The following is a 14554-nucleotide window of genomic DNA, read 5'->3' as shown; positions in this document are numbered from 1 at the left end:
AAAAAAAAATAAAAAGTTGAATTTCACTAAAATTAAGAACTTTTGTGCTTCAAAGTACATCATCAAGATAATGAAGAGTCAAGCCACTATGGACCTGGGATAATAATGATATGTCAATGCAGGCTTGTCATTTGTAACAAATGTACAATTGGGGTGGAACATTGGAAACAGGGGAGGTTACATGTTTGTGAGGTCATGGGCTATATGGAAACTGTACTTTCTGCTTAATTTTGTGGAGTATTGAAAACTGCTCTAAAAAAATAAAGATTATTAATTTAAAAAAGAAGTACTCATATGGCAAGGCTGCTGTGAAGATGATTAAATGCGAGATGCTATGTGGAAAGTGCTTAGATCATTGACATATCCTAATTATTCAGTAAATATTACTAATTAATAAAAAAAGTCAATCTGCAGAATAGAAGAAAGTATTTGTAAATCATATATCTTATAAGGGATTTATATCTAGAATATATAAATAGCTCCACAACTACAATAATAAAAAGACAACTAACTCAATTAAAAACCGAGTAAAGGATCTGCATAGACATTCCTCCAAAGATATATACAAATGGCCAATAAGCACATAAAGATGTTCAACGCCATTAACCAACAAGGTCCTGTAAATCAAAACCACAAAGAGATACCACTTTACCTCCCTTGGATGAATATAACAAAAAATATAGACAATACCAGGTATTGATAAGGATGCAGAGAAAATGGAACTCTTATAGACTGCTGGTGGGAATATAAAATGGTACAGCTACTTTAAAAGTTAGGCAATTCCTCAAAAGCTAAACATATAATTAACACATAACTCAGCAATTCCACTCTCAGGTTTATATCCAAAATAATTTTAAACATATGTGTTCACGCAAAAACATGTACACAAATATTCATGGCAGCATTATTTACAAGAGCTCAAAAGAATCAACAGCTAAAGTGTCCGTCAACTGATGTGTGAATAAATAATGAGTGATACATCCAAATGACAGAGTAGTAATCAGCAATAAAAGGGAATGAAGTATTGGTATGAAGTACAACAAAGATAAACCTTAAAAATATTATGCTATATGTGTGTACACACACACACACAGGAAAAAGAAATTTGTGTAATTAAAAAAAAATTTTTTAGGTTTTATTTGTTTTGTGAGAGAGTGAGAGAGAGCTTGAGCAGGGGAGGGGCAGAGAGAGAGAAAGAGAGATTCCCCAGCAGGCTCTGTGATGTCAGCACGGAGCATGACTCGTGAGACCATGACCTGAGACGAAATCAATAATGGATGCTTAACCAACTGAGCCACCCATGTGCTCCAAAACTACTGTAATTTTATTACAACAGTTCATTTCACAGATGAACATACTGTGGCTTAAAGCTTATCCTCCAAAACATGCAGGAAGTACAAAAATAAATTTATGCAATTAGTGTGCAACACAGACATTAATACCATTCATAAACATCAATTTTAGAAAAGAAATTTAAATAAAGGTTATTAGAAAGATAAAACACTTGTTACCAGTTGCATTTGAAACTAAGATTTGCCAAGAGTTATAGTGACTTTTTTTTTATAGTGACTTTTAATTCATTTACCAACTCAGCACTTTGCCAATTCAAGTTATGTGTATCTCTTCAACCCATGACATCCTTTCCACATTGATTGTAAATTCCATCACCTTTATTAGCATTTTAATCACAGAGGCCTGTAATTACAACAATCTTATTTTCCTCAAAAGAAAAATATTTATTTTAAAGAACTCCCCTGACCATGATTATGCAGTCATTTAAAAAATGTTGTTCCAGATTTGGTAGGTGTTAATTGAAGGCTTATTAAATAACTTTTATGTAAAGACCACAGAGAGTAACAGATTTACAATTAGCTTTGTTATTCAATTCCCATAGCTCTTCCTAAAGAAATAAGGGGAAATGATTACAACAGAAAATTTCTGTTTTCATCAGTTACTTTTACACTATTAACTCTGAAGAGATTGATTGGCTTGCATGCCCTCTCTCCACAAAAACAAACATCCATTTTGGATCTATTATACAGGGAAAATGAAAGAGGCCAAAACTACAAGTGCCCTTTAATTGTATCAAAGTTTACAGGTAACATACACACTTTAACGAAGAGATATATTGATTTCTTTAGCAAACAAAATTCTAGTAAAATAAAAATCAAGTCATATTTTGTATCAGTAAGTTTCTCAGTGGTTCTTAAAATCCTGTAAACAGTTTAACAGGGGCGCCTGAGTGGCTCAGTGGGTTAAGCATCCAACTTCAGCTCAGGTCATGATCTCACAGTTTGTGGGTTTGAGCCCTGCATTAGGCTCTGCTGCCGGCTGGGAGCCTGCTTCTGATTCTGTGTCTCCCTCTCTCTGTCTGCCCCTCCACCACTCATGCTCTGTCTCTCTCTCTCTCTCTCTCAAAAATAAACATTAAAAAAATTAAAAATAAAAATAAAATAAAACAGTTTAACAATATAAAATACAAAATCATATGAATGTAAAGAGGAAATAATATTCCACTTGATATAATGAAAAATATCTCAGGATGATTAGGGTAGTAAGATACTCTGGTTAAGTAAATCTTCTAACTTAATGACAAGTATATATATGTGTGTATATATGTATATATGTGTGTGTATATATATGTATATATATGTATATATGTGTATATATGTATGTATATAAGAAAAATAAAATACCCATTATATGATAGTCACACTAAAAATTAAACAATAAAATAAAAATCTAGTCTTTAATAGGCATTTTGCAAGGCTACACACTTTCCAACAGAGATATCATTGTTCAAACAATTCTAAATTCTGGTTAAGTAAATCTTCTAACTTAATGACAAGTATATATATATATATATATATATATATACACACACATATATACACACACACATATATATGTGTGTATATATGTATATATGTGTGTATATATATATGTATATATGTATATATGTGTATATATGTATGTATATAAGAAAAATAAAATACCCATTATATGATAGTCACACTAAAAATTAAACAATAAAATAAAAATCTAGTCTTCAATAGGCATTTTGCAAGGCTACACACTTTCCAACAGAGATATCATTGTTCAAACAATTCTAAAGCCTAAAATAGTGTTTCTCCCCTCCACACACATTTTTCTTTTTTTTTTTTTTTTTTTTTTTGCTTCAGAGCATCTGAAGGACTTTCTGTTTAGCAACAGTCGTTCTCTAGCCTAGGGCTGAGAAGAACACATCTAGGGCAGAAGTTCTTAATACTGGATGCACTTGAAACACTTGGGTGCTTTAATAATTTTTTTTAATGTTTATTTATTTTGAGAGGGAGAGAGAGAGAGAGAGAGAGAGAAAACAAGTGGGGGATGGGCAGAGAGAGGGGAGACACAGAATCCGAAGCAGGCTCCAGGCTCTGCGCTATCAGCCCAGACCCTGATGCAGGGCTCGAACCCAGAAGAGGTGAGATTATGCACTGAGTCGAAGTTGGACACCTAACCGACTGAGCCATTGGGTGCTATTACAAACTACTGGGGTCCTGGCCTGGTCTCTTCCCCAGAGATTTGTATTTAATTGTTCTCAGGTAGGGCCCCATTTGGCTTTCTTCCTTTTTGACTTTCTTTCCTTCCTTCCTTCCTTCTCTCTGTCACAAAAAGGTATATGTGAGGTATAATTTACACATACTTATATACATATATCAGAGTAAAAATGTGATTAACTTAAGAATTAATACAATTATGCATCCATCACTAGAATCCAGTTTGAGAAAACTTCCATTATCTCTCTGCAGTCAATCTCCTCTCCTATTCCTGGCCTCAGGCAACCACTGATCTGCTTTCTAGTCCTTTAGCTTTTTATAGAAATTCCATATAAATGAAATCATGTAATGAATAGTCTTTTAAATCTGGCTTTATAAACATACCATATTTAGGTACACCCAAAACTTCTCATGCCTCAATATGTTGAGCACTATTCCACTGTATGGACAAAACAAACTGTGTTTATCCATTCACTGGCTGATGGATGTTTGCACAGTTTCCAATTCTTAGCTGCTATAAATATGGCTTTTATTAACAGTTCCTTGCAAGTGTTTGTGTGAACATATGTTCTCATTTCTCCTGGATATATACTTAGGAATGGAAATACTGGATTGCAGTTAAGTGTAAGTCTAACTGCCCAACTGTTTTCCAGAGTATCTACGCCATTTTATACTAATACCACCAATGTGTGAGATTTAGTTTCTTCACATTCTCATCAACATTTGATAGTCACTGTTTTTCTTTTTTAAGTTTTTATTTATATATCCGGAGTGAGAGAGAGTGGGGGAGAGTGGCTCACAAACTGAGCTGTGAGGTCATGACCTGAGCCGAAGTTGGACGCTCAACTGACAGCCACCCAGGCACCCCTGATAGTCACTATTTTAATAACAGCAATTCTAGTATATTAAAACATTGTGGTTTTAATTTGCATTTCCCAAAAGACTAATGATGTTGAGCATCTTTCACGTGCTTTATTAGCTATTCATGTATCTTTAATGAAATGTCTATTGAAGTCTCTTACCTACTTATTAATTGGGTTGTCTCCTTACTATTGAGCTGTAAGAATTTTTTTATATATATTTCTCCATTGTTAGACATGATTGGAAATGTTTTCTCTTAGTAGCCTTTAAAATTTTTTTCTAGTGTTCTCAAAAAGTGGCCATTTTTTTTTTTAATTTTTTTCAACGTTTATTTATTTTTGGGACAGAGAGAGACAGAGCATGAATGGGGGAGGGGGCAGAGAGAGAGGGAGACACAGAATCGGAAACAGGCTCCAGGCTCTGAGCCATCAGCCCAGAGCCTGACGCGGGGCTCAAACTCGCGGACCGCGAGATCGTGACCTGGCTGAAGTCGGACGCTTAACCGACTGCGCCACCCAGGTGCCCCAAAAAGTGGCCATTTTTAAATCTGGTGAATTTATAGATTTGTTTTCTTTCTATAGATCTTTAAAAAAAAATTTTTTTTTAATATTTATTTTTGACACAGAGACAGACAGAGCATGAGCGGGGGAGGGGCAGAGAGAGAGGGAGACACAGAATCCGAAGCAGGACCCAGGCTCTGAGCTGTCAGCACAGAGCCCGACGCGGGGCTCGAACTCACAGACCGCGAGATCATGACCTGAGCTGAAGTTGGACACTCAACCGACTGAGCCACCCAGGCGCCCCTTTATAGATCCTCTTTTTGGTAAATATATTTTCTTACAGAGGTGTTATAGTTTTAGTGCTTACATTAAGTATATAATTAAGTATATAATCTATTTTGAATTAATTTGTATTAAATTTTATATAATTTTTATATAATTTTTGTATAATCCATATTTTACATATGGATATCCAGTTCTTCCAGCACTGTGTTAAAGAGACTATCTTCGAAACCAATTTGTCAATAAATTTCATATATATAAAAAAAATAAATAAATAAATGAATCATGTAAGCTGCAAAAAAAAAAAAAAAAAGAGACTATCTTTTCTATTGGCATCTTGTCTCTATTTTGTTCCACCGATACATGTATATTCTTAATCTAACACTACATTGTCTTGAATACTGTGGCTTTATAGTTGTGAAGTTGTGAATCAGATAGTGTAAGTTCTCAAAAGTTGTTTTGCCTTTTCAAAATTGTTTTGGCCATTCTAGGGCCTTTACAATCCCATATAAATTCAGTATCAGTTTGTCAATTTCTATGAAAAGTCCTCTTGGGATTTTGTTAGAGACTGAATTAAATCTATGAGTCAATTTGGAGGTAAGTGCCATCTTAATAGTACTGAGTGTTCCAATCTACAAACATGGTGTATCTCTCCATTTACTTATATTGTCTTTAATTACTCTCAGTAAGTTTTATAGTTCTCTGTGTATAGGTCTTGCACTTCCTTTGTTAGATGGGAGTCCTCAGTATTTTATTCACTGACTTTTGGTCTAGTTCCTAATTCTTTTCTTCTACTTAACTTGGATTTAGTCTTCTAGCTTCTTGAGATTATAATTTGATTACTGATTTTAGATATTTCTTCCATGATAAGATAAGCATTTACAAACCTCTTAGTACTGCCTTAACTGCTTTCCATAAATTTGATGTGTTTTGATTTTATTTATAGTTAAAAACCTTTTCTAATTTCCCCTTTGATTTTGTCTTTGACCTGTGGGTTACTTAAAAAGTTATTTAACCTGTGGGTTATTTAATCTCCAAATATTTAAAGTATTCCTCACATTTGTGCTGTTGACTTCTAACTTAATTTTACTGTAACTGAAGAACATACTGAGTGTTATTTCTACCCTTTTAAATTTATTAGGCTCATTTAATGGCCTAACACATATATGGTCTATCCTGAAGAATGTTCCATATGCACTTGAAGAGAACAAGTAGGCTAGTGAATGGTGTATTCAATAAAAGTTAGTAAAGACGGTTGATAGTGTTCACTACTGAATTCCTACCACCTAGAATAATGCCCTGAACCCAAAAGGCACATAATAAATTAGTTGCTGATTGAAAGATTACTTTGTCTTCGCCACTGAAGTCTCTTTCAAAATCTTTAACTGCATCCTTCACCTTTTCTCAAGACAGAAATTATCTATAGATCAGTTACATGGTGTCATTTTAACCTTATTAGTTTCAGCTCACTATTTTGAAACATATTTATCACATGGATTTGAGAATCAAGAAGGCACATGCTTCATCAATTCAAAACATTTCATAAGTCATTATTAATCTAGTCCCTTAAAAATATTTCTATTAGAGGGGCACCTGGGTGGCTCAGTCTGTTAAGCAACTGACCTCGGCTAAGGTCATGATCTCGCTGTTTGTGAGTTCGAGCCCGCTGTGCTGGCAACTCAGTGCTTCGGATTCTGTGTCTCCCTCTCTCTCTCTCTGCCCCTCCCCTGCTTGCGCTCTCTCTTTCTCAAAAAATGAATTAACATTAAAAAAATTACAAAAATATTTTTATTAGAAGATTTGTCTGTCAACAATAACCTCTTTTCAAGAGTACCTTTAAAAGTACCTTTCAAAAGAATTCCAATTTAAAAAAATGAGGCCACAATAGAACTCAAGATTGTAAACTTATGGATGGTCTGTAGATATGTTCAGACTTTGGTGAAAATTCTGATTTCACTCTGTGATATTAGACAAGTTTCTTGATTTTCCTACACTTTAGCTTATTCATTTGTAATGTACAGTTAGGCAATGATCAACATCCAGTTTTTTTTTTTTTTTTTTTTTTTTTTTTTTTTTTTTTTTTTTAAATTTTTTTTTTTCAACGTTTATTTATTTTTGGGACAGAGAGAGACAGAGCATGAACGGGGGAGGGGCAGAGAGAGAGGGAGACACAGAATCGGAAACAGGCTCCAGGCTCTGAGCCATCAGCCCAGAGCCCGACGCGGGGCTCGAACTCGTGGACCGCGAGATCGTGACCTGGCTGAAGTCGGACGCCCAACCGACTGCGCCACCCAGGCGCCCCTCAACATCCAGTTTTTTGACAATTTCATAAAACTTCTCTGCGAACATATGGTAAGCGAGGCACTTTTCATTATACAACTGGCTTTTCAATACAAGTTTTAAATACAGAGCATTCAGAGTAACTGGGTTTAGCTCAGTTGTATTTGTTCACATAGTTCTTTTGCATTTTTCCTAGTATCATAATATTTTCTGGGTATTTCACTAAAAATCACTTTTAAAAATCATTCTTTGGCTACACTTAATTTAAGCATAATTCAAATGGGACACTGTTTTTCTATTTTAGGTCAAACCATATGAAACTCCTGATACTTAACAATTTTCTGATATACAAAGACAGCAATACCATATGGTTCAAACTAATACATATGTATGTATTTTATTTCATCAGAGATGATTTGTTAAGCCTAAGGAACTGATAAAAACTGTGGCACAAATTTTGATTCACTGCATGAATGGAATCCATTCAAAGTCTTCTTTATTTTTCCAGACAAGTTACTACTACCTGGAAATATATATTTCACGTATTATTTAAAAGATACTTTTGAGTACCTAATAAGTATCAGGCACTCTTCCAGGCACTGAAAATAAAGCAATGAATAAAAGTAAAAAATTCCATCTTATCTCCTCTCACTTCAAGTGAGAGAAAAAGACACACACTTACTATATTAGATAGTGATAAGTACTAAGGAGAAAAAATAAAGCTGGGGAAATGGATATAATGTCAGGTGAAGAGTGTACGTGCAATTTTAGATGGGATGGCAAATTAGGTCCTGAATGAGAAAATGACTGGACTAAAGGACCCTCAAAACTGAGAGACCTAGCCACATAGGTATCTGGGGTAAAATCTAAACTTGTTACCTCCACTGTCATAAGCTCCCTGAGGACAAGGACTTTGTTCTAAATTATTGTACTGCCAGTCCAGCATGTATAATGGTTCCTATTGTATTGTGGACACTCAACAGAATATCTGCTGAAAAGCTAGTTAATGCAAAACTTGTATTTATATTTATATAAACAAATACATATAAGTGCTTAAACACACACACTCCAAATTGTTTTTACCACAACTGATAACCAATAGCCTTTCCACATCTGTTTTCATGTACTATCTCTTGTGGATTATTCATAGTTGGTTGCCACTGAATGTAGTTATAATTAAGTAAGACTTATAATAACTTCTCAATATCTATTTTCTGTTACAGTTTAAATTCTAGGAGACTAGGAGCCAAGTCTGTCTTGCTCATCACCAATCTCCAGATTACACCCTGCCTGATACATAATATTCTGTCAATCTTCAAAAAAGGAATGAATGAATGAATGAATGAATGAATGAATAACAAAGGTCATAAAGGATTAAAATCAGAGAATAACTTAAGGAAACAGTATAAAGTTTAGCTTGGAGGACAGGGGACATGCCTGGCAACAGCAGAGAACAGTTGGGCATAATGCAATAAGTTATGGTGAAACAGAACATTGACTTAAGAGGCTGATCTGTTAGTTGATATCTTATTTGGAATAGTGAGAGGGGCTACTGGGATATGAATGGCATATGATGTTTTCCTAAGTAAGAGCTATTAAAATTTTCCACTAGCCAAAACTTGGCTCCTCTTTTATTACAAAAGGAGTTCTGTCAATGAGATAATTTCTCCTACAGAAAGGGTTATGGGTAGAATAGAACTTAATAATCAACTATTCAATTTGACTGTTTGTACTTCTAAGATAAAAAAAATACTGCAGAGTATCAGCTTAATCAGCACTTACTGATATAGCTTAATCAGTAATCAACAATCTGGCCTTGAAGACTGCCATGTGATATATGTTTTATTATTCAGAAGTTATCAATATTGATCTCTAAATTTCAAAAGATGATTAACTTTAAAGAAATCAGATCAAGTCACATGATAAGGTATTTCCTTAAAGTTGCAATAAAAATCATGAAAAACCCACTTAAGAATAAATTCTAAATCAATAAATTACCTTAGAAAAAGTTACAAAGAAAAAATAAATAATGGGTTGCGCAGAATATACTCAAGTTTAGTTAGGATATATTAATATTCAACTCATACTAATAAGCCTTTAAACATATGCAATGTTGAGAAATGGGTAAGTATCATCCTACGATTTAATGAATAAGTGAAATTGATTTTACTGCCACCTGGCAAATCTATTTCCGATTTTGTTTTAGCATCTGAAAAAATCACCACGTATACATATCTATTCTCTGTGAGGAGTTGAGAAGGGTCAAATCTACACTTCTTTATGTGCTAGTACAGTGCAGCAAACTATATTAACAATGTCTCTTCCTCCAGGGAGTCTTTCTGATTCCTACGACTATGTTGTCATACACTCTGGACATATCCTCCACTTCACCTTCACACTGTTGACTAAACAGATTTATAATGATTTTTCAAAGTGCCTTCATCACTTGACTATAAATTTCATGAAGAAAAGGGCCATGCAACTATTTCCTCAAGTGTTAAGGGCCCAGTTTGACTCCCTTTATTTCCCACACCGGTATCATGCAATAAATGGTATTTTCATGTTGACATTAATGATTATAGCTCTCTAGGGTCTTCCAACTACCATTTACTAAATCTCTTCCCAACTCTTCTTCTACTTTTACCTTAAATTCAGGTATTTCTAAAGATCCTAGCCTACGCTCTCTTCTCTAGTCATGCTGTCTATGTGGTTTTGTTCAATCACTCCTAAGGCTACAACTATTACCTGTAGCTAGCCATGGTAGGCTTTTACACTGGAGGCTTTTCAGTATTCATACCCTTGTCTAGTTACCTCCCTTTTGAATTTAGACCATTCTTGGGAGAAGCTTTAAATAAAAGAATACAGCAGAAGTGACACTGAGCCAGTTCTGGACTAAACATTAAGAGTCCTGGCAGATTTGATTTTTGTATGTTTTGTTGGAGTCTTGGGCCACCACATAAAAATTCTTGCTAACCTGCTAGAGAGATCACATAAAGAAACCGTGGAGCAAGGAAAAGGCTCTGAGACTACATGGAGAAAGATAGCTGTCCCTGCATCCCAGGCTAAGCCCAACTTCTGAACAACCCACAAGCTCAGTGCGGCCACATCAATGGCCACCAGTGAAACCAATAGAAGAACCACCTGGATGAACCTAGTTCAAGTTGCAGAACTATGAGTAATTAAAGCATTTGCTCTTTGAAGCCACTTAGTTTTAGGCTGGTATGTCATAAAATAGATAAAACAGCTAGTAAATTCAAAATCTAATCTCTAGCCCTGACCACTCTCTAGAGATAACAGACCTAATTTCAAACTCTAAATTTAAATTTCCATATAGATATCAACTGCATTTCAAATTCAACATTTGCTAAAATGGATTTCAGTATCTCACCTATTTCCTATCTAATACTGTGTAGGCTGCTGATTTTAAGTTTGTATTCCTCAGGATTCTTTGGCTCTGGAGTATCTCTACAGATTTCTTCTATAACAACCCAGATGGATATGTTCCAATTCCATTTCTTAGTCTCATCATATCATGGGTCACAAAAACTAACTGTAACCTCAGAAATAATTTAACCAAATTATTGTCCAATAAAAAAAAAAAACACCTACATATAAGCAAAGTACAAAGAGACAGTCTTTATCTATATGACTTTGGGCAAATAACATTTTGAACGACAATTACCTCATGATATAGAAGAGTTTGGATATAAATGATCTGATTTTACAACAGAAATTAAGATTTCATTTTTATAATGACATTTTGAATGTAGTAAATTACTAGAGGCAACACAGTGCAGTGGTTAAGAGCACAGAGCCTGGGTTCAAATCCTTGGAGAAGTTATAGAGCTATTACTGTCAGAACCAGGATTTGAACCAAGATTCTGCCAATTAATAGCTCTGTAACTTTTCCAAGCCTCAATTTCCTAATCTGTTAAATGGATATAAAAATAAGTTTATAGGGCTATTATAAGAATTAAATGAGCCAATATTTCTAAATTACATAGAATACTGTAGAACATATAATTTTTAAATACTTCTGGTTTCTTCAGAAAACTGTAATCACATGTTTTTTTAATGTACCATATAATAGACTAATCACTTTATTTTCATAAATGTCATTCCTGAAATGTCTCTAAGATACCAACATGCAATATAATTGGTTTCTACTTAACCAAAATTCCTGCCTTTAGATCACTGATATTTTTTTAATAAGGTAGTATATACTTTGTGATACAGTAGATTATTAGATATAATAAGAAATCTTAAATGATGTGGGTTTGTCTTAATCAGGAGTAATAAATATTATTTTCTCATAAAGAATGTTATATCCATTTCATAAAACAACTTAAAAAAGATTTACTACTTACCACTGATTGTCTTAGGCTTTTTAGCTATATATTCTCTCCATTTTCTTGAACTGAGTTGGCTGGGAGGTGGAATAAGTATGTTACTAATAGTACATGGCAATACAAAAAGAGCACCAACCTGGATAAAACATAACATATTATTAGTGCCTGCACAATGACATTAATTCTTAAATAGTGTCATCTGATAAATTTCCACTCTAATTTCACCGATATAGCATGTACTCTGTAATGCTCTCTCACAACTCCACTAAAAAAACTAGAAGAACAAAAACAATGCCCAAACTGTTTTTTAAAAAAAAGTCAAAAACCAGACAAAGGTAGTCAAACATAGGCTCCCTTACCACTCAGTTATATATCTCTGAAACCTTGTTATTCACAATATTTGCTTCAAGTTCAGGTTGTCGTGTCATTTCTTTGTGTATCTGCAAACCCGTGAGAGGCTGGGAATTGAATTCTATCATCAAAAGATTTTTGTCATACTTGGCCATAATTTTACAACCTTTTGACTGGATGGATTATTGTTCTGGTTTCAAAATTACAATATATCTGTAGGTAATTTCAAAACTTTTGATCCGAGAAATCAGAAATTTAATGCTAATAGGGTATAAAATGCAAAGAAACCCCAAATCATATGCCAGAAAACATACAGCAGCTTCTGTCTGATTTATGAGAAAACTCAGCTTATTCATCTTTGTATTCCCAGGGCTGAGCATACAGATGTTTATTAAATATTTGTTCCCCCCAAACCAACTTGTTATATTTAGGTAAATTCTCAATTTGATTAAGTACTGAATAAAACAAACTGCAACTCTGAAAGCTACATTTTGCCCATTATTCTAGAAATATAAGCTACAACAATCAGTATATCCCAATAAATATGTTTTGTTTTGTTTTGTTTTTAACTCTGGGGAAATCTAAGCAAGACATTTGCCATAGATCTCAAATCTAATGAAAAGTCACTTTTAACTGTCCTTTGTAGATGGATGAATCAGATGACATGTGATACTAAGTGAATACTTTTATGTATTAGTTTCTTTACTATTTATTATCTTTAGTTATGTATTCTTAGATATACAAATAAGTATATTAGGAGCAATTAAGAAAGAAAAAATTAAATGTTTATTTTTGTTATTACAGACAAATCTTTTTTTATTCTAAGTCAAATGTATTTCACATAATTAAGTATTAGACACTAAAAATGAAAATATTACCAATAGAAAATAATCATTAAGTATAAAAGATGTATATTTAACTTTTGAAACACTAAATCCTAGTTCTTCATACTTACATAAATAAATAAGATTAGATAGCCCAAAACTGGCCCAAAAGATAGACAAAGTTGTAACTTGAGTATGCTAGAGCAGAGCCCAGTTAACACCTTCATTATTTAATATTATAGTTATAGCTTAATAAATTAGAGATGTTAAATGTGTTTCAATGTACAACTTAAATACCGTATTATATATTTTATATTATTATATGTCCCAGCCAAAGTAGCCCTATGTTTGAAACAGCTTATTCTTGAATACACATTCATTACAAATATGAAAATAAATATTTCTAAATCCCATAAACTATAATTTGCTACAAAATACATGTATGTCAATTGCTTATACTGTGTCCATAACAAACCTGGATTCTGATAACCCGTTCTCACTCATGCACTAATCATTAGATATGCTCTGAGACCAGAGGATGGTGCTTCTAGGTTAACATTCTATCTCCAGAATTTAAAAACCAAATAACATTTCAAACCTGTGTCTCAAAACCATGATTCAGTCTTTTCAGTAGGCATCCCCTGAACAAACAGGCACTATGGCAATCCTGTTTTTAACCTTGAAAAATTCTCCTCTTAAAAAAAAGATTTCCTGCCTATGTGATTAGTAGATATCATGGTTCCCTAACAATCCTCGTATCTTTTACTAATCTAATAACATTAGCTTTACTATAAAAGGTTTTTATTTTTATTCTGGAGCTAATCTAACATTTTTTTTTTTTTTTTAAGTCAGAAGTTGACTTAAGATCATATAAATCACTATGCGGTGCCTCAGTGGCTTGGTTAAGCGTCGACTCTTGGTTTCAGCTCAGGCCATGATCTCAAGGCTTCATGGGTTTGAGTCCCACATCAGGCTCTGCGCTGGCAGTGCGGAACCTGCTTAGGATCCGATCTCTCTCCCTCTCTCTCTCTGCCCCTCCCACCACCAATGTGCTGTCTTGGTCTCTCTCAAAATAAATAAACTTAAAAAATTTTTAAGATCATATAAATCACTAGAATTTAAGTACGATGAATGCTTCCTAAGGAGGGGCTTTGTCCATTTTATTCTCTCCAGTACCTGAAACAAGCAGCCGGCACACAGCAGGCAGTCTCTCCCCAGCCCCCACATGCAAATTGTTGAATAAACAAATGAAAACCAAGTTATGAAGCAAAAGAATTATTTCAAAGAATGAGCATGCAAATGAAAACTAATTTTTTCAAAAATGTAAAAGACCCAATATAAAAGGAAAATACAGTGCTTCACATTTAGAGGTATGTCAGCTAAATTATGTTTCAAAAAAATATCCCTTTTGCTGCATTAAAGTAGGAACATATATACAAAGTTCCATCATTTATTTGTCCCTTACTGATAAAGAATATTTCACAGTCGTTGTCCAAGAAGCAATAAAAATGACAATCTAATATACCAAATTTAGAAAATTGAAAACACGATATAAATATCAATAGTTT

General features: G+C 33.8%; 1 protein-coding gene across 1 annotated transcript in view; it reads right to left on the bottom strand.

The window, feature by feature from the left end:
• The window catches only part of MTBP (MDM2 binding protein), an 80280-nt gene that overhangs the window by 45206 nt on the left and 20520 nt on the right, over positions 1-14554 (bottom strand). The window contains exon 11 of the mRNA XM_047073873.1: positions 11830-11947. Coding sequence (XP_046929829.1) covers positions 11830-11947 — 118 coding nt within the window. The remainder of the gene's footprint in view (positions 1-11829; positions 11948-14554) is intronic.

Source organism: Lynx rufus, unplaced genomic scaffold (genome assembly GCF_022079265.1).
Source record: "Lynx rufus isolate CCGP_SWC_20201006 ecotype Redwood Valley unplaced genomic scaffold, mLynRuf1.p SCAF_12, whole genome shotgun sequence".
NCBI lineage: Eukaryota > Metazoa > Chordata > Mammalia > Carnivora > Felidae > Lynx > Lynx rufus.
This window is presented reverse-complemented; position numbering and strand designations above follow the sequence as displayed.